At 37.3% G+C, this 25,770-nt stretch overlaps 1 protein-coding gene across 1 annotated transcript in view; it reads left to right on the top strand.

Moving 5' to 3' along the window:
• The window catches only part of ABLIM2 (actin binding LIM protein family member 2), a 242,968-nt gene that overhangs the window by 115,647 nt on the left and 101,551 nt on the right, over nt 1–25,770 (top strand). The window contains exon 7 of the mRNA XM_044681548.1: nt 15,863–15,950. Within this exon, the coding sequence (XP_044537483.1) occupies nt 15,863–15,950 (88 nt within the window). The remainder of the gene's footprint in view (nt 1–15,862; nt 15,951–25,770) is intronic.

Here is a 25,770-nt window from a genome sequence, read left to right as displayed (position 1 = left end):
GCTTGAGCTGCTAACATTGCATAGGAGTTGTAGGATTGATGTCCTTGTGTTGAAGATCAGAGTTTGGGATCCTGAAAAGGAGATGATGGGACAGAGACAATTTGCAATAGAGAAGGAGAAACAGGCCATACTAGATAAGTCTGAACAGAGCAGGAGAAAATAAGCTCATATCCCTAGGGACAGCCTATTGGGATTAAAATTACAAACCTGGAGTAGGTCTTCCCATTTTGCAGTTTATGACAGGAAGGTTTTTGTTAAATACTGTTGTTTTCAATGGTCCAGAATAGAAGTGGACCAAAAATAATGTCCAAAAAATGGGTCAGAAGAAACCTCAATTTGTGAGAATTTGTATTTGACAATCAGTAGGAGAAAAATGAATACTAATGAGGAAAAGGATTATGCCACCCTCTGGCTTCCAGATGTAGATACATTTGTGTCTAGGAGAAGGGAAGAAGGGAACAAAGCAGCAGTGGGGAGAGAGGGGAAGGATTCTGAGTCAGAAGTGGAGGTGGAGAAGACTTGACACCCACTGCAGTCTCTTCCACCATCCCCTATCTGCTCCTTCCTCCCTCTGTTCAAGTTTTCCAGGCATTACCTGTTATAGCTCAGGCTCAGGTGGTTCCTGTTCCTACTCCTCCCCCACCAGTAGGAGTTCCTTCCCCACTACTACCAGCTCCAGTCCCTACAGTTGCTCCTCTGATTCCATCATCTACTGCCTCAGACCAAGGCAGTAGCAATGGTTTCCTTAGATCCATATGAATTTATGACCAGAGAACTTAAGAGTTTATTAAAAGATCAAACAAATCTCCCTTTTGGAGGAATTGATGAAATAGTATCCATTCAGGGAGGTCTTGCTGGGGCAGGTTGTAGGGTATGTCAGTGCCCCACTCAGTGCTTCTGAAGTACGGAGCTTTAAAAGGGAAGTGAAGAATTCATTAAGAAGACCCCTTAGGAGTGGCAGAGCAGGTTGACCAGTTTTTAGGATGGAATCTCTATTCTTGGCCAAAGTTAATGGCAATCTTAGACAATTATTCACAGAAGAGGAGCGAGAACAGATTTAGAAGGGCAGCAATGTGAGCCTGGGATAATGACATGAGCTTGAAGGGGTAGCCAAATGGCAAGCAAAAATAGCCCATAAGAGATTAGGGCTGGAATAGTAATGAACCCACCCACTGTACGAATATAAGGGATCTCAGAAAGATGATTATTCAAGGGATAAGAACAGTAATGCCCCAGAGTCAGAATTTAAAGAGAATCTATGAGACTAAAGAGAAAAAGGATGAGATCCCCACTGAGTTTGTAAATAGGTTGAGGGAAGCATTTAGTAAATACACTCATATAGATCTAACTGAGTCTTTTGGACAAGTTCTCTTAAATACCTATTTTATAACTAATGTATGGCCAGACATCAGCAAGAAGTTCCAAAAGATAGAAGAATGGGCAATGAAGCCCATTGACAAATTGTTACAATGGACTCAGATGATCTATGTCATGAGAGAGAGAGAGTGAGGAAGAAGAGAACAGAGCCAAAGTTCTTGTTTGGGTTATTAAGAAAATACAGGATGGACAGAAGAAAGTTTTGCAGGTCAGATTGAGGCAGATAGTAAGAGAGGAAGTAAGGAGGGAAGGACAAGTCAGAAGAGGGATGATGTCTCATAAGGAAGGGAAAAAGACAGGAAAGTCCCTAGAAGAAATGAGAGTTCCCTGGAAGGAAGAAAAAGTCAGAAGAGGGATAATGTCTGAAAAGGCAGGGGAAAAGACAGGGAAGTTCCCAGGGGAAGTGAAAGTTCCCCTGACCTGCTATAGCTATGGAGGATTAGGACATGTAAGGAGAGATTGCCCCAAATTAGAGAAAGAGTGCAAAGTCTGTTCGCTCTTAGAAATAGAGGCAGAAAAGGGAGAGGAGAAGAAGGATTCAGAATTGAGGTGAGAGGAGGAGAGGACCCAAGACCTGCTTGAGGACCTCCCTTCCCCTTCTCTGGTTCTTCCTCCTGTTCTCCAAGTGCTACCTCCTTCTGCTCCTGTTCCTCCTGTACCAGAACCACCACCCCCTCTTGTAGGCTTACTTTGCCCTACTATTCTTCAACAATCATCAGCTTCTCCAGTACTTCAGTTAGTAGAGGAGCAGAGAAACACTCTTAGGTGGAATGGTGAAGCAGTGCCTACTGAGGAAAGTTCTAGTAGGACAGGACATTGGCTATGATAATGTTCCACTCAGTGACTCCAAATTGAGGAATTTTAAGAAAGAGGTGGAAAGTCTTCTAGAAACAGGAGAAGAGCAGACCAAGATCAGACAAGATACTATGAAGTTCTAGGATAATGAAAGTCCCAAAGCCCAAAGCAGATTGAGAGGTGAACAAGAATTTCCTCTCTAGGATAGCAATGAATATGCCCATCATACCAAGCAGAGAGATGAAGAAACTCCCACTGAATTTGTAAATAGATTAAGGGAGACATTTAAACAACAAATCTCAAAGGTGCTTGTAAGGAAGAAAGGATGGAGTAATCAATTTGGAATGCCTCCAGAGTCCTGTGAGGTCAGCTCAAACCTGTGAGCTATGTGCTCTAAATCAGATCCTGAAAATACTGGGAGACAGAGGAGGAAACATATACTGATTCAAAATATGCATGGTGAGTAGTTCATGTATTTGGAAAAATCTGGAGTGAACTAGGAATGATTTCTAGTAAGAGAAAGGAGCAAGTACATATTGAGCTGCTAGAGAAAGTACTTGAAAATATGTTAAGAGTCAGAACAATTGAATGTAATCCATGTGAATGGACATAAGGGAAATTCCATTGAAGCTAGGGGAAACAGAATAGCAGATGAAGAAGCTAGGGAAGCTGGAGTTGAAATAATTTTGCATTTTTCTCTTTGTTCTTTCTAGAAGACAGAGCCTAGAACATGCTTTAACTGTCGGTGGTATCTGTCTTTTTTAAGTCTGTGTTCTGGGTCATGTGTGTCATATGTCCTGTGTGCACTCTGTGGAGGTTTTGGAGGAAGAAAACCTTTGATTGATAAGATACTCTGTCTCCTCCATTATTCTGGAAAAACAAAGGACCTGGCAGACCAGAGAATATGTTTAAGGAATTCAAAAAGAACATTCCTGTGAAAAGGAATTTTGCATTTTGCTCTCTGTTTTTTCTAGAAAACAGAGGCTGGAAAAGATTTGTTCAACACTTCCTCCTTCATCCTTGGATGGCTAGAGAGAGAGAGAAGGTGGAAAAAAGGCAGAAAGGAATATTTCAATCCCACAATTCGAAGATGTTAATTTTAAGGTTGATGTATGTGGTCTTGGAAAATCACAAATGATTCTGGAATGTACTTGTGGAACTAAGTAAAGTAAATATAAAAGTGATCAGTTAATAAGATTCCGAAAGGATTCTATTCTCTTTTAGTTGTGAGAGAGCTATATATTCCCATCAAGATTCAAATGTTTGAACATATCTAAAATGTTTGTATTTGAATAAACTGAAGTTGGGGATTGAAATGACATGGGTAATCAGCCTGATTGGCCTACTATTTGCTGATTAATGAAAAATGAAGGTTTAATATAGCAGAATATGTAATTTTAAGAAGATTCTGTATAATCTAGATTGTTAGGTTTACAAATGAAAATGTGGAAATGTTATTTTGATATATGTGCTGCTGTAGTTAGCACCAAGTGAAAATGTAATGACCACTGGGATTGAGAAGTTTTAAATTTTATAAATTTATAATGGAACCTGTACTAAGAGTTTGGAATATTATTGGGGGAATTTCTGAGTTTGTGTTTAAATTGTGATATTGTTGCCAAAATATGTACTTTGTGAAGGAATGATTCTGCTAAAATGTAAATGTGTATAGATGTGAACATCTGTTTAGATGCAATTTGTTATAACATAATTGTGATGAACCATAAATGATTTATGATTTGTACTGCAGACTAAATGTTTGAAGTGAGTTTGATAAGATAATATGTAAAAAATATTATGTATATTGTGTACATAGATAATGCATTGTTAATGAGATTGATTAAAGAGGGCTCTTTTGAGTTATCAACACCAGGTAACAGGTCACCTGGTATAGTAGAAGTTTTACAGTCCAGAAGATTTAAGCAAGGGGGCAGCTGAGTGGCTCAGTGCATTGAGAGCCAGGCCCAGAGATGGGAGGTCCTAGGTTCAAATCTGGCCTCAGACACTTCCTAGCTATGTGATCCTGGGCAAGTCACTTGACCCCCATTGCCTAGCCCTTACCATTCTTCTGCCTTAGAATCAATATGGTATATTGATTCTAAGACAGAAGATAAGGCTTAAAAATAGTTTAAGCAAGTAACTGTTTCATCTCCCTCTCTTACCAAGGAGAGACAAGTTGTATAATCCTGAGTGTTCTGAGAGAAGTGGATAAATGTAACATATTTTCAGTTAGATCTATGGTAAAGATAGGAGAATCTTTTTGCAGAACAAAAAGTTAAAGAGTAGATATTTTATTTGTACTCCTGTAAGGCTTTGAGAAGCCATCAGAGTGAATAAATAGGTAAGAAAAAAGCTTGTTTGGGTTATAGAATCTTAAGATAATGAAATTAGATTACTGAGGAGCTGGACTTCTCTGAGCTATAATGAGAAAGATTTGTCATTTAAGGCAAAAAGGCTTTTGGGATCTCAACTGAGGTATTGTAAGCTTGAAATCCAAATATAGCTGTCTTGTGATCTATCAACAAAAAGATAGGATGTAGGTACTCAGAGGATAAGTGAAGGCCCTTGGGAGAAGTTGGGAGAGGCAAATTCAGTCTGAAACTGAGATAGGACCCTCCTGACTCAAGTAAGGCAAATTGAAGTTTGATGATCCCTGAGTGAAAAAAAGTTATGGCATGAGCCAGTGACAGATTCCACCTATAGTGAAGTCAGACAATATATACATTTTAAGACATGAGGACAATTATAACCTTTTCCTGGGCTTTTCCTTTGTGACAAATTCCTATAATCAGCACAAAAGTAAATTGTGAAATGAAAATTTCCATTTCCCAAAATAACCAAATGGGTCAATAGTTGAAGATTAGGATTTATTAAAGTGCTAGCTTTAGCTAAATATGGTTTGAAATTTGCCGTGCAAAAATTTCTTTTCAGCAAAAGCATCTCCAAAGTTTCTGCAAACAACTTGGAGCTGAAAGAGCAAGTGTCTGCAAACAAGATTTGTCTTGAAGACCTCTTTTTTTATATATACATTCATTAATATTCATTTTTAACCTGATTACATGCTTCATACCCCTACTTTCCCCTTCACCCCCCCGCTCTCCCCTCACCCATGGCTGATGCACATTTCCACTGGTTGTAACATATGTCCTTGTTCAGGGCCCATTTCCATATTGTTGTTAGTTGCATTGGTGTGGTTGTTTCTAGTCCACATCCCCCATCATGTCCACCCCAACCCATGCGTCAAAGCAGTTGTTTTTCTTATATGTTTCCTCTCCTGCAGTCCTTCCTCTGAATGTGGGTAGCTTTCTTTACCATAAATCCCTCAGAGCTGTCTTGTGTCATTGCATTGCTGCTGGTACAGAAGTCCATTGTATTCGATTTTACCATAGTATATCAGTCTCTGTGTACAATGTTCTTCTGGCTCTGCTCCTTTCACTCTGCATCAGTTCCTGGAGGTCTTTCCAGTTCACCTGGAACTCCTCCAGTTTATTATTCCTTTTAGCGCAATAGTATTCCATCACCAGCATATACCACAATGTGTTCAGCCATTCCCCAATTGAAGGGCATCCCCTCATTTTCCAGTTTTTTGCCACTACAAAAAGTGCAGCTATAAATATTTTCGTACAAGTCTGTTTATCTATGATCTCTTTGGGGTACAAACCCAACAATGCTATGGCTGGATCAAAGGGCAGGCATTCTTTTATAGCCCTTTGAGCATAGTTCCAAATTGCCAGCCAGAATGGTTGGATCAGTTCACAACTCCACCAGCAATGCATTAATGTCCCAATTTTGCCACATCCCCTCCAGCATTCATTACTCTCCCCTTCTTTCATTTTAGCCAATTTGCTAGGTGTGAGGTGGTATCTCAGAGTTGTTTTGATTTGCATTTCTCTAATTATTAGAGATTTGGAACACTTTCTCATGTGCTTATTGATAATTTTGATTTCTTTACCTGAAAATTGCCTATTCATGTCTCTTGCCCATTTATCAATTGGGGAATGGCTTGATTTTTTTATACAATTGATTTAACTCCTTGTATATTTGAGTAATTAGACCCCTGTCAGAGTTTTTTGTTATAAAGATTTTTTCCAAATTTGTTGTTTCCTTTTTTATTTTGACTACATTGTTTTTGTTTCTACAAAAGCTTTTTAGCTTGATATAATCAAAACCATTTAATTTACATTTTGTAATTTTTTCTAACTTTTGCTTGGTTTTAAAATCATTCCTTTCCCAGAGATCTGATAAGTATACTATTTTGTGTTCACTTAACTTATTTATAGTTTCCCTCTTTATATTCAGGTCGTTCACCCACTCTGAATTTATCTTGGTGTAGGGTGTGAGATGTTGATCTAAACCTAATCTCTCCCATATTGTTTTCCAAGTTTCCCAGCAGTTTTTGTCAAATAGTGGATTCATGTCCCAAAAGTTGGGCTCTTTGGGTTTATCATACACTGTCTTGCTGACATCATTAATCCCAAGTCTATTCCACTGATCCTCCCTTCTATCTTTTAGCCAGTACCATATTGTTTTGGTGACTGCTGCTTTATAGTATAGTTTAATATCTGGTACTGCTAGGCCCCCTTCCTTCACATTTTTTTTTCATTATTTCCCTTGATATTCTTGATCTTTTGTTATTCCAAATGAAATTTGTTATAGTTTTTCCTAATTCAGTAAAGAAGTTTTTTGGTAATTTGATAGGTATGGCACTAAATAGGTAAATTAATTTGGGTAGAATGTCCATTTTTATTATGTTAGCTCGTCCTACCCATGAACAATTAATGGCTTTCCAGTTGCTGAGATCCAGTTTTATTTGTCTGGAAAGTGTTTTGTAGTTGTTTTCATATAATTGCTGTGTTTGTTTTGGTAGATAGATTCCCAAGTGTTTTATATTGTCTAGGGTGATTTTAAATGGTGTTTCTCTTTCTACCTCTTGCTGCTCTAATGTGTTGGAAATATATAGAAATGCTGATGATTTATGTGCATTTATTTTGTATCCTGCCACTTTGCTAAAGTTGTTGATTATTTCTACCAGCCTCTTAGTTGATTCTCTAGGATTTTTTAAGTAGACCATCATATCATCTGCAAAGAGTGATAGCTTAGTCTCCTCATTGTCTATTTTGATACCTTCAATTTCTTTTTCTTCTCTAATTGCTATTGCTAGTGTTTCTAGTACTATGTCGAATAATAGAGGTGATAATGGGCATCCCTGTTTCACTCCTGATCTTATTGGGAAGGCTTCTAATTTATCCCCATTGCATATAATGCTTGTTGATGGTTTTAGGTATATACTGTTTATTATTTTTAGGAAGGGTCCTTCTATTCCTATACTTTCCAGTGTTTTCAATAGGAATGGATGCTGTATTTTGTCAAAAGCTTTTTTGGCAACTATTGATATAATCATGTGATTTTTGTTTGTTAGACTGTTGATATGGTCAATTATGTGGATTGTTTTCCTAATGTTGAACCATCCTTGCATTCCTGGTATAAATCCCACCTGATCATGGTGGATGATCTTCTTATTTACTTACTGGGGTCTCTTTGCTAATATTATATTTAAGATTTTTGCATCTATGTTCATTAGGGAGATTGGTCTATAGTTTTCTTTCTCTGTTTTTGGTCTACCTGGCTTTGGGATCAGTACCATATTTGTGTCATAAAAGGAATTTGGTAGGACTCCTTCTTTGCTTATCATATCAAATAACTTGTATAGTATTGGGATTAGTTGCTCTTTGAATGTTTGATAGAATTCACTTGTGAATCCATCAGGTCCTGGTGATTTTTTCTTAGGTAGTTCTTTGATGGCTTGTTCAATTTCTATTTCTGATATGGGATTATTTAGGTATTCTATTTCTTCTGCTGTTAATCTAGGCAATTTATATTTTTGTAAATATTCGTCCATATCTCCTAAATTGTTATATTTGTAGCCATATAATTGGGCAAAATAGTTCTTAATGATTGCCTTAATTTCCCCTTCATTAGATGTGAGGTCTCCCTTTTCATTTTTAATACTGTCAATTTGGTTTTCTTCTTTCCTTTTTCTTATTAGATTGACCAGTACTTTGTCTATTTTATCTGTTTTTTCAAAATACCAGCTTCTAGTCTTATTTATTAATTCAATAGTTCTTTTACTTTCGATTTTATTAATTTCTCCCTTAATTTTTAGTATTTCTAATTTAGTTTTCATCTGGGGGTTTTTAATTTGCTCGCTTTCTAATTTTTTGAGTTGCATGCCCAATTCATTAATCTCTGCCCTCCTTAATTTGTTAATATATGCACTCAAGGATATAAATTTCCCCCTGAGTACTGCCTTGGCTGCATCCCACAGAGTTTGGTAGGATGTCTCATCATTGTTATTCTCTTCAATGAAATTGTTGATGGTTTCTATGATTTCTTCTTTGACAAATTGGTTTTGGAGAATCATATTGTTTAATTTCCAATTGGTTTTTGATTTGCCTGTCCAGGTGCCCTTACTAATTATTATTTTTATTGCATTATGATCTGAGAAGGTTACATTTATTATATCTGCTCTTTTGCATTTGTTTGCAATGATTCTATGCCCTATTACATGGTCAATCTTTGTAAATGTACCATGTGCAGCTGAAAAGAAGGTGTATTCCTTTTTGTCCCTATTTATTTTTCTCCACATATCAATTAAATCTAATTTTTCTAGGACTTCATTCACCTTTCTTACCTCTTTCTTATTTATTTTTTGGTTTGATTTATCTAGATCTGAAAGAGGAATATTTAGATCTCCCACTATTATGGTTTTACTATCTATTTCCTTCTTGAGCTCTGCCAGTTTCTCCTTTATGAATTTGGATGCTATACCACTTGGTGCATATATATTGAGCAGTGTTATTTCCTCATTGTTTATACTGCCTTTAATCAGGATGTAATGACCTTCCCTGTCTTTTTTAATCATATCTACTTTTACTTTGGCTTTGTCAGAGATAATAATAGCCACTCCTGCCTTCTTTTTTCATTTGACGCCCAAAAGATTTTACTTAAGCCCTTAACCTTAAACTTGTGTGTGTCTATCCACCTCATCTGTGTTTCTTGTAGACAACATATGATAGGATTTTGGTTTCTGATCCACTCTGCTATTTGCTTCCGTTTTATGAATGAGTTCATCCCATTCACATTCAGAGTTAAAACTGTCAGTTTTGCATTCACTGACATTTTTGTATCCTCCCTTAGACCCACACCTTCTTCTTACACTATTTTCTTTTTTTTAAACCAGTGGTTTACTTTGGGCTGGTATCCCTTATCCTCTCCCTTGATTGACTTCCCTTTCTTCCCCCTCCCTTTGTTATTCCCCTCTTTTTGTTTTTAAAGGCCTAATTAATTCCCTCCCCCTTCTTCTCCCCTCCCTTTTTTTGACCTCCCCACTCCCCTGCTCCCTTTGGTTTATCCCTTCTGACTTTCTCAGTAGGGTTAGATAAAGTTTTTTATCTGAATGGATAATAAAGTCACTCTTCCCTCTCCCAGTTGATTACACTGAGAGTAAGGTTTGATTATTACCTCTTAAGGCTCTCTTACTCTCCTTCTTGTGATAGTATTTATCCCCTTCTCTTCCCATGCCCTCTTTGTGTGTAATAGAATACCCTATTTTTCTTATTTACTCAGATTTTTCTTGGTGTCCCCTACTGTTCCCCCCTCTTTCCCACCCCCCCATGTCATCTTAGACCATTCAGTATCCTGTCCTCTCCCTATGAATTATTCTTCTGGTTGCTATAATAGTGAATATTATAATAGTGAATAGAGTTCACTACAGAGAATTATACATAGCATTTCTCCACCTAGTAATACAGATAATTAGATCTTTTTTAAGCCCTTAAAGAGTCAATTTTAAAAAAATTATGAACTTTCTTTCTTTTCCCTCTGTTTCTTATTTACCTTTTCATGTTTCTCTTGGTTTTTTTGGTTGGGTATCAAACTTTCCATTTAGTCCTGGTCTCTTTTGTGCAAAAACTTGGAAATCTTCTATCTTGTTGAATTCCCATACTTTCCCCTGGAAGTATATAGTCAGTTTCGATGGGTAGTTGATCCGTGGCTGAAGGCCCAGCTCTCTTGCCTTTCTGAATATTGTATTCCAAGCCTTGTGGTCTTTTAGTGTGAAGGCTGCCAGATCCTGTGTGATCCTTATTGGTGCTCCTTGATATTTGAATTGTCTCTTTCTGGCTTCTTGTAAGATTTTTTTCTTTTACTTGGAAGCTCTTGAATTTGGCAATTATATTTCTGGATGTTGTCTTATCTGGATCAAGTGTAGAGGGTGTTCTATGGATCTTTCAATGTCTATATTGCCCTCATGCTGTAGAACTTCAGGGGCAATTTTGTTGAATAATTTCTTTAAGTATGGAGTCCAGGTTTCTATTAATTTCTGCCTTTTCTGGAAGACCAATGATTCTCAAATTGTCTCTTCTAGCCTGGTTTTCTTGGTCTGTCACTTTGTCATTGAGATATTTCATGTTTCCTTCTATTTTATCAGTCTTTTGACTTTGTTTTATTTGTTCTTGTTGTCTTGAGAGATCATTGGTTTCTAATTGTTCGATTCTAGCCTTTAAGGACTGGTTTTCGGCTATAATCTTTTGGTTTTTGGCTATAATCTTTTGGTTTTCCTTTTCAGTCTGGTCATTTCTGGTCTTCAATTGACTTGCCTCACTTTCCAATTGCGAAATTCTGCCTTTTAAACTGTTATTTTCTTGCCAGATTTCTTCTTCTTTTCCATCTTCTTCAACATCTCATGTTTGAACTCTTCAATATCTTGTGACCAGCTTTCATTTTTTGGGGGGGAAGGTTTGGTTATTTGTTTGTCCTCCTCTGTGGTCCAGATTTTCTCTGTGTAAAAGTTGTCGAGTGTTCCAGCATTTTTCTTACTAATCTTTTTCTTCTGTGTTGCCATTGTTAACCCCGTCCCTTTTCAGCTTTGTCTTCACACTCAGGGTCTGCCTGCCCCCTCTAAGCTCCCGATGGCTCTGGTCTTCTTGTCCTGGGGTCAAGCCTCCTGGTAGTCCCTGGTCTGCCCCTCTGCCCGAGGCTCCTTCAGCAGTCTTTGGGGCTGCTTCCACAGCCAGGCTCCCGTCTGCACCGGGTCCTCACTGGATGTCCTATCCTGCCCTGGAGATCTCAATTCACTCCCAGGGCCCTGCCTTCACCCGCACATAAGCTCGGGAAAGTCCCTGCTTTAGGGCTTTTCATTCATGCCCCTGGGCAGCACTTTCACCCACAAAGGCGCTGGGGAAATTCCCTGCTTTAGAGATTCACACCCGGGGCAGCTCCTCAGGGGAAAATCCATGTGTCCCCCCAGCCTCTTGGGGTCCCATGTCTTGCAGCTCACAGGTACAAGCCCTGGGGCTGCTAGTGGTTTACTGGTTGCCCCAATCCTGCTTTCACTCTTGTGCTTTGGCCTTGGCGCTGTGGGTGGTGTGTGTGGGGGGGTGGAGTAGCTTCTTCCTCTCCCTTTTTAGTGAGAGCTGTTTCACCCCTTTGTAGCGTGAAAATGCTCCAATTCTGCATACCTTCAATGCTGCACCCGTTGTGGTGTTCCTTTGATCGTTTTGGTTCCTTTTTATGTCCCCTTGAGGAGTTTTGTATGCATCGGTTAGGAGAGATCGAGCAGCTGCTCCTTACTCTGCCGCCATCTTAACCGGAAGTCTCTTGAAGACCTCTTGAAGATGGAGCTTGTCTAGTTAGCAATCTTATTAGTTGTTGTTGTTACATATGGGGGAGGCAGGTGAGAATAACACAACTTTGAAAATTAAAATTGGAAGGTTTATATGGAGTGAAAAATTATTCTCTCTATGGAGTGAGTATTATTCACAAAGTAATAGTTATTAATATGTCCAAAATGAATTATGCCTAGTAATTTTTATCTCTCCGAGGATTGCCTCATCCCATTCAAAACACAAGGGGAGTGAGACAGAAACAACTTATGTCTTTACTATACAAAGTATTTTGAGGATTGTGGAATGTGCCCTTCAAGTTCATACTTTAAGATATTAATAAGTTTATGCTTTCTGCCACTTTCTGCAAACCTTATCCCATGTACCATATATCTATTTGCACTCTGAGTGAATATGCAGATTAGAAGCTCTAACTAAATCCTGACCAGAGTATTCCAACAGAATCTGTTTGTTTATGTGAATTAGAACCTCTAACTGAGAAGAGAGCCTTCCAACTGAATTCTGTTGCAGTTAGAGAGGGGTTTCTAATGGAGTAAGTAGCAGGTCAAGGATATGAGGACTTTTCCCCAGGTTTTTCTCTCTCTCTCAATAAAGAACTGCATTGTGATTGATGGCTTCCTGGTCTCTTGAATAGTGTGGTCAGACCACCACTCCTATGCAGCCTACATACATTAAGATGCATTATCTCTGTGAATGGAGAGGAGTAGGATGCCAAAGATATTTTGAAGGTAGAAGCAGCAAAGGAATAAAGAACTAGAGGAATTCTGTGTGAACTGGAATGACCTCCAGGTTTTGATACAGAGTGAAAGGAGCAGAACCAGCAGAACATTATACACAGAGACTGATACACTGTGGTACAATAAAACATAACAGACTTCTCTACTAGCAGCAATGAAAGAATCCAGAGCAAGGCCGAGGGACTTATGAGAAAGAAAATTAGCCACATTCAGAGGAAGAACTGTGGGAGGAGAAACACAGAGGAAAAACAACTGCTTGAACACATGGGCTGATGGGAATATTTTTTGGGATGAAGACACTAAATGATAACTCTAGTCCAACTATCAATAATATGGAATTAGGTCTTAAACAATGATACATGTAAAACCCAGTGGAATTGTGCATCAGCTAAGGGGGGGGTAGGGGAGTTTGGGAAGAGGGAAAGAACATGAAACATGTAACTATGGGAAAATATTCAAAATAAAAATATAATTTAAAAATAAAAATAAAAAGAATGAAGGTAGAAGCAGCAAGATTTGGCATCTTAATTATAAAATTGATTTGAATGGGGCTTGGCCACCACATTTGTAAATTGCATTATGTTTTGCATCATGAAAGTGTTCTTTAAACATAGTTTCAATTATAGAATGTTAGAGTTAGAAAAGAACTTAGAATTTAAACAATGTTTAAGTTGGTATAAAAGAATCCATTTTACGTGTCTTCATCATTTTACAGACAAGAAAATGGAAGTTTTGAAAATTTGTGAGTTGTCAGGTCTTACTTCAAGTTAATGGCAGAGGAAAGAGTAGAATTCAGATTCTGAGTAATTGACATGCCCTTATAGTGCCCCTACTCTGTGGTTCAATGATATTAGATCTCCAGTATGTATGCTTGCCCTCACCTTCTAAGAATTTCTTCATTTGGCAGACTCATAATCATTCAAAAGTCAGTCACAAGATCAGAGGTTTAGATCTGAAAAGGATTTTTTGTTTTGTTTTGTTCTTAATTTTTATTTATTTTAACATTCTTTTCTTTTTAAATTTTGAGTTCTAAAATCCGTCCCTAACAACCCTTCCCCCACCCACTGAGAAGTAAAGCAATATGATGGCAATTATGAATGTGAAATCATGCAAAACATATTTCCGTGTTCTGCATATTTCAAAAAAATAGAAAAGTAGGAAAATTATACTCCAATTTGCACTGAGTTCATCAATTCTGGAAAGGATTTTTTGAGCTTAATCTAGTCCAAGTCCTTTAGTCAAACAATCAACAAGCATGCAGTAATCATCTACTTTGTGTTAACCATGTGCTCAGCTAAACATGTCCAAAACAGAAATCATTATTTTTCCCCCCAGACGCAACCCTCTTCAAATTTTTTTCTATTACCATTCAAGGCACTTCTGTCCTTCTAGTCACCTCCATATAGAACCTCACTTTCATCCTTGATTCTTCCCTCTTCCTCACCCTAAATATCCAATTGGATGCCATATCTCATCATTTCTATCTCCACATCATCTCTCCCATATACCATTTCTTCTCCCTCATATAGTCAGCACCCTAGTTCAGGCCCTTATCTCTTCTCATTTACATTGGCAATACCCTTTTGTTTTGTTCCTCCATATACCTATCAAAGTGCCCTTGAGAGACATGCAGAGAGTAGTTTTCCAGTTTTCAAAGGACTATCATCATTCTTTCATACTCTTTAAATCTTCTCCAGGTTAAGCATCCCCAGTGTTTTCACCCAGTCCATGTATATCATGCCCTGCAGTCCTGTCTCTACCTCTATTTCCCTCCTCTGGATGCAATCCTGCTTATCAATGCTCTTACTAACATGGAGTAAGAATCCATAACTTAATACAGGGGGTCCCAAAAGACTGGTTATTGTCTTGAAGTCATAAAGCTGATAGTTGGAGACCCTGGCTGGCCATGGCTGAGAACAGTGACCACTTTCCTTCTTTATTCTCAGTTTGCATAACCATGTGGCTTAGCTGAGACATTTTACACATTAAAATGGGAGTGAGGGTGGGATAGCTATGTAATCTGCATCATCTATGTATGATAATTTCTAAAAGCCACATGGAGTTAGATACTTTTCTAGCAAATGTACTCATTTGGCAATTTGTACTTTAGAGTCTTAATAAAACAATTAAAAAAAATTAAACAATTACCTTCCATCTTGGAATCAATACTGTGTATTGTTTCCAAGGCAGAAGAGTGGTAAAGGCCAAGCAATGGGGGTTAAGTGACTTGCCCAGGGTCACACAGCTAGGAAGTGTCTGTGGCCACATTTGAACCCAGGACCTCCCATCTCTGGGCCTGACTCTCAATCCACTGAGCTACCTAGCTGCCCCCCTCAAGGAGGCCATTTTAAAAAGAACAACTTTGTGGTTTTGAAAAACTTTAACAAATTACCTTTTTAAAAATTGTTTCAACAGAAGTGTGAAATAATAGGAGTGTTATTTTCTGCATATTATATATGAGAACACTAAGGTTAAGTAATTTTTAACTCTGCTGTCACCAAAAGCAGAGCTAAGATTTGAACCCAGAGCTTCTGAATTCTTTCCACTATAAAAAATTTGCCTCATCATTGAGTTTAAATGTGATCTTCACATTTCCTCCCCTGCCCCTTTTTTCTTTTGTATCTAAAAGGGAAACATTGAGAGCATATAGTCATTTTTACTGAGGAGTAAACTAAGGTCCAGAGAGATCAAACTCCTAGCATCTAGTGCTCAGTGGTTCTTAGAGACCAGCTACTCCAACACCTTGCTCTTATAGATAAGGAAACTGAGGATCAGAAGAGTAGTGATTTTTCTCGAGGTCACTCATCCGATCAGTAACACTAGATCTCAGATCGCCTGACATGAAGTATCTCCATACTTTTTCTAGTATGGTAGTAAACTTATTGCTAGAAGGAACCTTGAGATCAAGCTCATCCATCCTCCTTCATTTTGCAGATGAAGGATCTGAAGCTCAAATCTGTTCAATGACTTTCACAAGTTTCCAGATATAGCAAATTACTGGGACTGGGTCTGATTCAGTGACTTCAAGAAAACAGTCTCTCCATGACCATGTTGCTTCTGTAGCCTACCTTCAGCACCATTGAAATGGGACTAGAACCACCTACTGAGGATGAGGCCAGGCATACCTAAGTGCTTACAAGCAATTTCTCTTGTTTCCTTGCCAGAAGCATGCTATTGCCACATGCATAATATTTCCAATGCTTTGCATATCATTAACTTGAGTAGAAAGCCTATAATTTACTTCTCTCTCTCTTTTTTTTTTTTTAACAGGCAGGAGAAAAACACTATCATCCTTCTTGTGCGTTATGTGTCAGGTGCAGCCAGATGTTTGCAGAAGGCGAGGAAATGTATCTTCAAGGTAAAAAAAATAAAGATTTGGGTGATATAGGAGGCATAGAGCATGAGGAATTGTTCACAAGATGGGGAAATACAAAATTTTAAATGTAAATGTTTCAGTTTAAAGTTCATGATTAAACTATGTCATAGAATCATAAGATTTGGAACCATAAGAGAATCTAACGATCATCCAGTCTACTTTATTTTACATGAAAGAATAAATGAATCAATGAATCAGTGAATAAATGAATGGAAAAATAAATCAAAAAGTTTTAATAAGCACTTATTATGTGCTAGGCACTGTGAAGTTTTGAGTATACAGACATAAAAATGAAAAAGTCCTTGCCTTCAAGGAACTTACATTCCAATTGGAGGAGATAGCATATACAGTCACAGTGGACTGACTAGTGGCCAGGGAAGGCTGGAATCACATGATTGGCAAAGGGAGTTATAGGACAATAAGTTGATATGCTCTTTTCAGAAGTAAAAGTAGTCTTGATTTGGTTTCTGGTAGTGTTCATAAGTGTGCCCAAAATAAGAGTTAAATTAGGGGAAGAATCCCTAATTATACATCTGCAGCATGGCAGGAAGATGGGAAAGTTAGGTAGTAAAGTCCAGCTAGAGATGGTGAACTCTCAACAGTCAGCACAGGGATCACCAGGGCTGGGGAGATGGAGGTCCAGTTGGAGAGTACACAGCATCAAGACCACCAGGAAAAATGACAGAAAGACACTCCATGAGGAAACAGATTTAGAGAAAATGATTTGTTTTAAATGCTACAGATAATAAATAGCACAGAGAGGACTATGCAAAAATTATGTTAACATATTATTAATTAGTTGATATATTAAATTGTAATTGTAATTAATTGATATTGTTAAAAAGGAATAAAGCCAGGAGATATCTTTGTATATATTTCCTACTAGATCTTCCTCTCTAGATCAGGGAGGATGGCTGGTATATAAATCTTAGGGATAGTATGAATGAAGGAGGGATCCAGAGCCCAAGGCCTAAGCCAGTTACTATTGGTGAAGGAGGAACACCCACTCCTCTCACACTAGCTATTGATTTGATTTATCTCTCTTCTCTCTCTCTCTGACAGGCTTAATTGGGTAAGCCTGTCAATTGCTTCCTTCTAACAGTTGCCCAGGTTGGAACCCCTTGAGAGATTAGGTAGATGGTTAACCTCACTAGGCCCAACCTGGGGTTGGATTAATTGTTGATAGACTATTGATTGGATTTGGAAACATTGGTATCTGACTGCGTATTGATTCTCCCTTCCTAAAGGCTTTGATAGAATAACCTCTCAGGAAGGTACTTGTTAAATCACTATATTAATTATTAGTGGGGAAAGAATAACAAGGTAATAGGTTTGGGGATTAGAAACCCTATTGCTATTATTTGGCTACTATGCTAATCATTGATCAGGCCTGGAGATTGCTAGGCTGGTAGAGCCATGAGGTATTTACCCTCTCAATAACTCTGACCTAGCTTGGCCATAGCCAAGTCAGAGATAAGGGAAGGCTATTGATGTCGATGTTGATTGATGATCTGTATATTCTCTCAGCTCTACTACCAATAATATTGATGGATCACTAGCTCTCTCACAGTCAAGCACAGTTTACAGGTTCAGGTTCAAGCCTACCCTCTTCTTCTTTTACCACCCTTTACCTTTCACCTCCCTCTGCCCAGTTCTTGCTCCAAGAGAAGTTTGCTCAAGTCTCAGCTCTGAGTTCTCAGACCCCCAACTCTAGTTCTTAGAGGGTATTTATAGGGTGGAGCCAACCAACTTTTGCTCCTGGCTCACGACACCTGGGAACATTCCAAATCTCTCAACTGCCATCCCTTTTAGTCAAGGTGGCATCCATCTTATCCCAGATAATGATTTCAACAATATATATCAAATGATACCCTTTGAGACCAAACCTAATGTGCTTCTACTATGCCCTATACCAAGAAGTACAATGTCAATAATATAAGAAAGTGATTAAAATTTTAGGTGTCACATAGCTAAAATAATGGAGAGAGTCATGTAATTTTTTTGCATATTTTAAATCAGTGTCCCAACTTCTACTTTTCTACTTTAAACATTTTGTGATTGATTATTATATTTATTTACTTAATACTTTGATCAGTCAAATAAATGGATTTGAGAATTTTGCTATTGTGAAGGTGATTCCAAATCAACTAGTTAGAATCATTAGGAAGGATGAGACATCAAATTTGGTTTCAAATATCACCTCCAAAGGTTTTAATAATGCCACACACCCTCATTTATGATATTTTCCCTTCAAAGTCTGACCAGATCTAAAACATAATCGCTTTATGATCTCAGTTATCCTTTTCTTAAAAGCACAGCCCTATTTTTTCTGATACCAGTTACATTCAAATACAGATTACTAATATAAACTGCTTCAAATATTTTCCATTGCTCCTTTTGTCGACAGAAACCAGGCTCATATTCATTGTTATAAATATTTTGTGAAAGGAAGCATTTTGACTGATCTCACCCCCCTAAAACAAGGCTTTTTTCCTGAGGGTATGAAATTGTCCAGATAGTCCAGACCTCTTCCCTCTCTCCCTGCCACCCTCCCTCTCCTCACCAACTTCCTCTGCACACTCATTCTTGACTCTTTCCAGGGCTCTTTTAAAGACAGTAACTTACTCATGGGAAACAATAGCCTACAGGGTGGGAATTCTAAGACACAAGCTATTTAATTGAATGAATAAAGGCTCTGTGGCATTGCACATGAGCAGAGTTAGGTCAAAAGGGGCAAAAACACTTGACATGATATAGAGGACTAGACTGTGAATCAAGAGAACTGGGTTCTAACCCCAGCCCTGTCATCAGTTGGGTAACTTTTGGATAAATCATTTTACCTTCTCTGACCTTACTTTTTTTTCATTTTTAAACGGAGAAGATTGGAGTAGACGTTGTCTAAGGACCTTTCCAGGCTTAATATTATATATTCTAATGTCACTTCCTGGTCTAATATTGTGTCTTATGTAGTAATATTCTAGCTTTAACATTCTTTGCTTCTAATGTTTGTCTGCAGTACAGATCCTATCCACAGACAGACCCAGCCTACAGTATATCCATTGCAATTTTATTGGCACTGAAAGCCATTACCCATCAATATCTCTCTTGTTGACTTTGGTGAAACTGTGATCTTATCTATGTAGTTCCAATAGCAAAACCCATGCCCACCTTCTCATCCTGTGCTACAGTCATCTATATCCTCCTGTGAATATATCCCATAAGGTCTCCCCAAAATACTGGAGGACTTTCCATAGTTTTCTTGATCTTTTTTGAAAACCTTTGAGCAAATGGGATACAAGTCTTTTATCCTTTACTTTTGTTTTCCATAACTAACCATCTTTCTTTTTCAGCTCTACAAATATTTTACATTTTTCATATTGCCTTTGAAATACAATTTTTTTGTTGGCAATATGTTGCAGCCTATCCAACCTCACCATACATCATTTATTTCTTTTGCCCTTTGGGTGAGCTACAGCTTAAATTCTTTGGCAACTATAATATTTCATGATTCACAGATGCCTAACCGAAGAATAATGATGTGAAAAGATAGTCTTCATTCCAGGGACAAGCTTGGGCTTTGATTAAATAAAAAGAGGATTACAGTTACTTCTCAAATTCCATGATTTGTCTTTAGGACAGGGACACACACAAATACTGTTAGGATGGCTCTATGGCTTGTCTTTCCAAATAGAAAAAGACTGGACAATGTATCAACTCTTTTGAATAATTATCAGTTTCATTTAGGAGACTTCAGTGTCTAACGACTTGTTGCAATTAGTACCCATGACTTCTACAAACAGGAGTGACTAGAACAGAAGTTCTCAAAGTATCATCTAGGAATTCTTGAATGTATGTGAAACTCAGGGAATCTGTAAGGTCAAAATTATTTTTATATAATCCTAAAATGTTTTAATTTTACATATGATGAATATAAATACATATAATCTGCATAAGCAAGCTTTTAGGGGGTCCTCAATAATCTTTTTTAACCCTTGCTTTTAGTATTGGTTTTGAGGCAGAAGAGTGGAGAAGCTAGACAATTGGAGTTAAGTGACTTGCCTGGGGTCACATGGCTAGGAAGTTGTCTGAGGCCAGATTTGAACACAGTACCTCCCATCTCCAGGCTTGGTCCTCTATCCACATACCTACACCTCCTTAATAATTTTTAAGATCCCTAAAGCCTCCCAACTAAAAAGTTTAAGAACTGCTCATCTAAAGGATTTTACAATATTTAGAGAATCCTATTTCCACGTAGATTGATATTAGATAGGGGCAATTAGGTGGCTTGATGGATAGAGTGGCAGGCGTAAAGTCAGAAAACTCATCTTCCTGAGTTCAAATCTGACCTCAGACAATTACTTTCTGTGTGACTTTGGGAAAGTCACTTAACATTATTTGCCTCAGTTTCTTCATCTATAAGATGAGATGGAAAAGAAAACGGCAGGCCACTCCAAAATCTGCCAAGAAAACTCTAAACAAGGTCATGAAGAATAGGACATGAATGAAGCTTTTGAGCAAGAGCATTAGATACCTTCATTGTTTTTATCCATTGACAGCAGCAAACATCTTTGACAAACATATCTCTCCTTGTTCAAGGCTCAGTTCAGATAAATAATCAGAAAGTCATTTAGCAAAGTTGTTTTCTTTTTTATAGTTTAGAAAACATTTTGCTGAAGGAGAGCTCTTAGCATGGCACTTTCTTTTATTGAATCAAAGATTTTTGTTGTTAACAATGACAAAGAACAATCATAGTGGCATCTTATATTCTTGATGCCTTTTAGCCAAATAGCTTGCCACAGAGGCAGCTTAAATTGAATAGTAGATAGAGTTCTGGACCTGGAATCAGGAAGGCTTGAATTCAAATCTAGCCTCATATTCTTACTAGTTGTGTGATCCTGGGCAAGTTATTTACCTCTGTCTACCTCAGTTTTCTCATCTTTAAAATGGAGATAATAAACCTACCTCCCACAATTATTGTAAGGATCAAATGAGATAATATTTGTAAAGTTTTTCATAAACCTTAATGTATAAGGCATTTTACTTGTAAAGAGACTTCTTAAATTGAACTTGTTACTATGAAAGAAGAATATATATTAGTATACTAGCACTATGCTTTAGCACGAGGATGGCTTTGTAGGATCACATAACTTCTGGGAGCAAAGCACTAAGAGGGCCCATGTCAGAAATGTCTAGATAGATAATGTGAGAGGAGGAGGAGATAGGAAAAGGACCAGATGTTAGTTAAGTATTATATGGAGAAATGAGGCTTGGGTAAGTTTCTGCCTGGATAAAGGATTGAGATCTAAGTAGGCAGAGAGCAACATGAGAAGACTTGGTCCCCTTGGAATGGAGGGAAGACATTGGAGACCAAACTTTGCCCACTTCATAATTTTGTCAAAGTCCATTCCACTTTATTTGATTTGATGCAAGTCACTTCTATGAGTACCTTCTAGAACACAGGGAAAGAAGAAAGTGGTTTGAAAAATGCAATATTACCTCTTAGGAGGACCATTTACCTCCTGAGAGTATTGGGACATCTGGGTTCCACTTTTTCCCTTGTCATCTTAAATAAATCATGTAATTTCCTCAGGCCTTTATTTCCTCATCTATAAAATACAAAAAAAATGGGCACAGTAATCTATAAAATTCTTTTGTATGGTCCAGGATCTATTATTTATTCTAAAGTATTTTCCAGATCGAACATTCTAAGAGTCTTTGACCTTAAGTAACTCACTTACCATCTTTATGCCTCAATCTAAAAAATAATAACAACAAATCCATTAAAATGTATGATTATTACTCTCCTAATACAGTTATAGTCAACATAAGATGAGGAGTCTGTATGATAATTCTTAGAGAAAGGAAGGAAAAAAAACATTTTTAAAGCAACTACTATGTACTTTACTTTACAAACATTATCTTATTAGATCCCTGTAACAACTCTGGAAAATGGAGGCTGTTATTTTTCTTGTTTCACTGTTGAGGAAATGGAGTCAGAAGTTGGGTGACTTGCCCAGATGTCACACAACCAATCTTATAGACAAGTTTTAAACTCAGATCTTCCCAAAATTCAGGTATAGTGCTGTATCTATGGTGCCACCTTCCTAGCTCTTGCTAGAAAAAAAAGTAAATGCTATACCAATTATTAGTATGGTTGTTATTGTTCTTGTTTTGTATTGAGGAAGAGTCCCAGAGGGATGTTAGGTGTTACAACCCACCTAGGATCTCCTCAGGACCAGTGAAGCACAAACCCTTGGTTTATGAAAAATGAAGTTTATTTTAAAAGGAATAAAGGGAACTGGTAAGTATGACTCTAAATCTATCCAAACTAACTCAACTATCTAAGTCTCTTTGGAAAAGAGAGTCTTCGTTTTCTTCTATAGGCCTTGCTTAATCTTCCTATGCTATCTAAGACAACCCCCAATGCTATCTGACTTAATCTGACTTAATAACAATAATTAATAGAGAAAGAAAAGCAAAAAACTCTGGGTTTGGCTTCTGTACTAAGTAACTCAAAGTTATAGGTGGAAAGCTTTGAATTACCTTAGCCAATAGAATTCTGCTAAATGGATCACAGCCAGATGGAAATTAGTTTCTTCCAAGCAAACCCTCCACTTGGATGTCAAAGATTTTCTCCACAAAAATCTTAACTTTCCAGGGAGAATCTCTTAGAACAAAACTCCTCCTTCAACCTGATGGGAATTGTAGGCAGAGACAAACCTCCCTCCAGCTTGGTCAAAATCCAAGAAGGAAGTGAAGTTTAGTTATTTCCAGTTGTAAACCCACAATTCCTTTCTACCCTGAATCCTTTCCCAGGACTTCTCTCAAAATTCCCTTCCTTCAACTAATCCTAGAAATCAGACTATCCCTAACTATGTTCCTACAGTTTATTGTTACTACCTAAGATGCATTACAACACAGTGAAAGTATACTACATATGAAACTATAGGGGTAGCTAGATGACCAAGTGGATTATTGGTTATTTAATATGGCATAATGGATAAAGCATCAGGCCTGGGGTTGGAAGGACCTGGGTTCAAATATGGCCTCAGATATTTCCTAACTTGGTAACCCTGGGCAAGTCACTTAACCCTATTGCCTACCTCTTGCCATTCTTCTTTGAGTTCATCCTAACGCAGAAGGCAAGAGTGTAAGAGAGAGACAGAGACAAAGAGGAAGAAAGAGAGAAACAAAGAAACGAAGAATTAATCAATCACTGGATTGAATAACCAGATCTTGTTCTGACCCTTATTAGCTATGGAATTCTGGGCATATCACATCATTTATCTGAATTTCATTTTCTTCATCTCCACAATCAGTTTAACAGCATATGACCTCCCTTCTAGGATTATTGTATGAATCTAATACGACAACAAATAGAAAAGTTAGAAAACATTTGGCAGGTCTTTACTCTTACATCATTTTCATGGATTAGAATAAGATAAATAATTATAAAATGGATCTATACCTATAGGGGTTTCTTCTTTGAGGATTCATGACTGTTGGTGTGTAGAGGGGTAGGGCAAGAATTCCATTGGACAAGACTTAGTAAATGGTTAGAAAGTTCCCTTGTGGAGGTTGCTTAGTTACTGAATTATCCACATATCCCAGTGCTTCTATATGTTCATCTTTTTTCTGTGGGGTAGAACAATAGCATTTATCAGGTTACTAATAAATGAGGCAAAAATAAAGAATGAGATTTCACATCAGCGAATATTTTTCCCATTTCTGCTGTGATGTGTATTGATTTTATTGTTTACTAGAATTCATAAACCTTTCTAGGCCACTGAAAAATAGTCTGCCTTACTTTGCACTCCAGATAAACATCCTGTATCTTGGGAACAAATAATAATTGACCCTTCTTGCCCTATTATGAAAAACACGTTCTACTGACAAATGCTTTAAGATTGCATATTCTCAGAAACTTTTGCTGGTAGTTTAACAGGACAAAATATTCATGTGAGTTAAGCATCAAGAAAGCTAACATCTTGTAACTGAAGGGTTATATCTTTCAATGTGTTTCTTTCCCTCTTAGGACTGATTTTTCTGATTTACACAATGTTCTAATATATTTTTAAGTTCTAAGATTTATATTTCAGGATCGTTTCAAATTTGAATGGCCCAAGATTTTTATATTCTAAGGACTCTTCTAGATAAGAAGAATCTACATTTTAAAGTTCCTCCCAGCTTAAATATTCACTGCTCTATATTCAATATAGTAGAGTCCCTGTTCTGTACCTCTTATAGACTATTGAGGGCTAGATGGGAACAATGTATTTAAAGGGCTTGAATTCCAGTACTTACTGCCTGTTTAATTGGGGCAAACCACTTTTCTCTGAGACTCAGTTTTCTGATTTTTGAAATGAAAAATTCACTAGATGTTCTCAAGGGTCCCTCTAGCTCTAAATCTATAAGATTATGTGTAATCAATTGGAGAAGTCCATTTTGCAGTTGGAAAGCAGTCTATAAATGTGGCCTATGATTATTATGTAAGTTTTTGTTGTTTGGGCTCTTAACTGTGGTTTATGGCAGTGAGGAAATTCAAAATAAGAAACCTGTTAACTTTATAAATTAACATATAATTGAAGTAGAGAGAAGCAATGACTTAATTTTACCAATAAATTACTTAAGGAGAAAAAGAATGTCACACTCAGTCTCTTTCTTATGGTCCTAATCCATCAACCTGAAAATCTCATTAAAAAACAGAGCAGTTTAATGCATTGCAAGCTACCCAGAGGGTTGACAATCTTGCCACCTAACTTTAGTGAAATACTACTAGCTCTTGAAGCTTAAATATTTTTAAGTAAGAAAGACATTTACATTTACCAGCGAAAGGCCCTACTTACATGACCTTCATAGATCCCACAGTGCTTTTTTAAAATTTATTTAATTTGCAATTCTCTAGTCAATAGTGATTTGGAGGAAGGAAGCTGGGTAACTCAATGGATTGAGAGCCAGACATAGAGACAGGAGGTACTAAGTTCAAATCTGGCCTCAGACACTTCCCAGCTATATGACCCTGGGTAAGTCACTTGACCCCATTGCCTAGCCCTTACCATTCTTCTACCTTAGAACAATACACATTATTGATTCTAAAATGGTTTGGTTTGTTTGTTTTTTTAATAGTGATTTGGAGCACTTTTTTACATATGGCTATGGATAGTTTTAATTTCTTTCTCTGAGAAATGCCTGTTCATATCCTTTGACCATTTCTCAATTGGGAAATGTTTTATATTCTCATAAATTTGACTTAATTCTCTATATATTTGAGAAATTATGCTTTTCCAGAAATATGTGCTATAAAATTTCCCCCAGATTTGTTGATCTTCTTCAAATTTGGTTGCATTAGTATTATTTGTACAAAACCTTTTAACTTTAATATACTAAAAATTATCTATTTCATTTTTTTGGTATTGTTCTCTATGTCTTGTTTGTCTCATAAAGTCTTCCCTTATCTTTAAGTCTGATAGGTAAACTTTTCTATTTTCCTCTAATTTGTTTAAGGCATCATTATTTCTAGATCAAGTTTCCATATGGAATTTGTCTTGGTGTATGGTGTGAGATACTGGTCTATGCCTAATCTCTGTCATACTACTTTTCAATTTTCCCAACAGTTTAAGTTCTTTCCCCAAAAGCTTTAATCTTTGGCCTTATTGAACACTTAGTTGCTATTGACATTAACTGCAATGTGTTGATTACCTAAGTTATTCTACTATTCTACTACTCTGTTCCTTAGCCAGTTCCAGATTATTTTGGTGATCACCATCTTATAGTATAGTTTGATATGTAGTACAACCTGGCT

This window comes from Gracilinanus agilis, chromosome 6 (assembly GCF_016433145.1).
Source record: "Gracilinanus agilis isolate LMUSP501 chromosome 6, AgileGrace, whole genome shotgun sequence".
Taxonomy (NCBI): domain Eukaryota; kingdom Metazoa; phylum Chordata; class Mammalia; order Didelphimorphia; family Didelphidae; genus Gracilinanus; species Gracilinanus agilis.
This window is presented reverse-complemented; position numbering and strand designations above follow the sequence as displayed.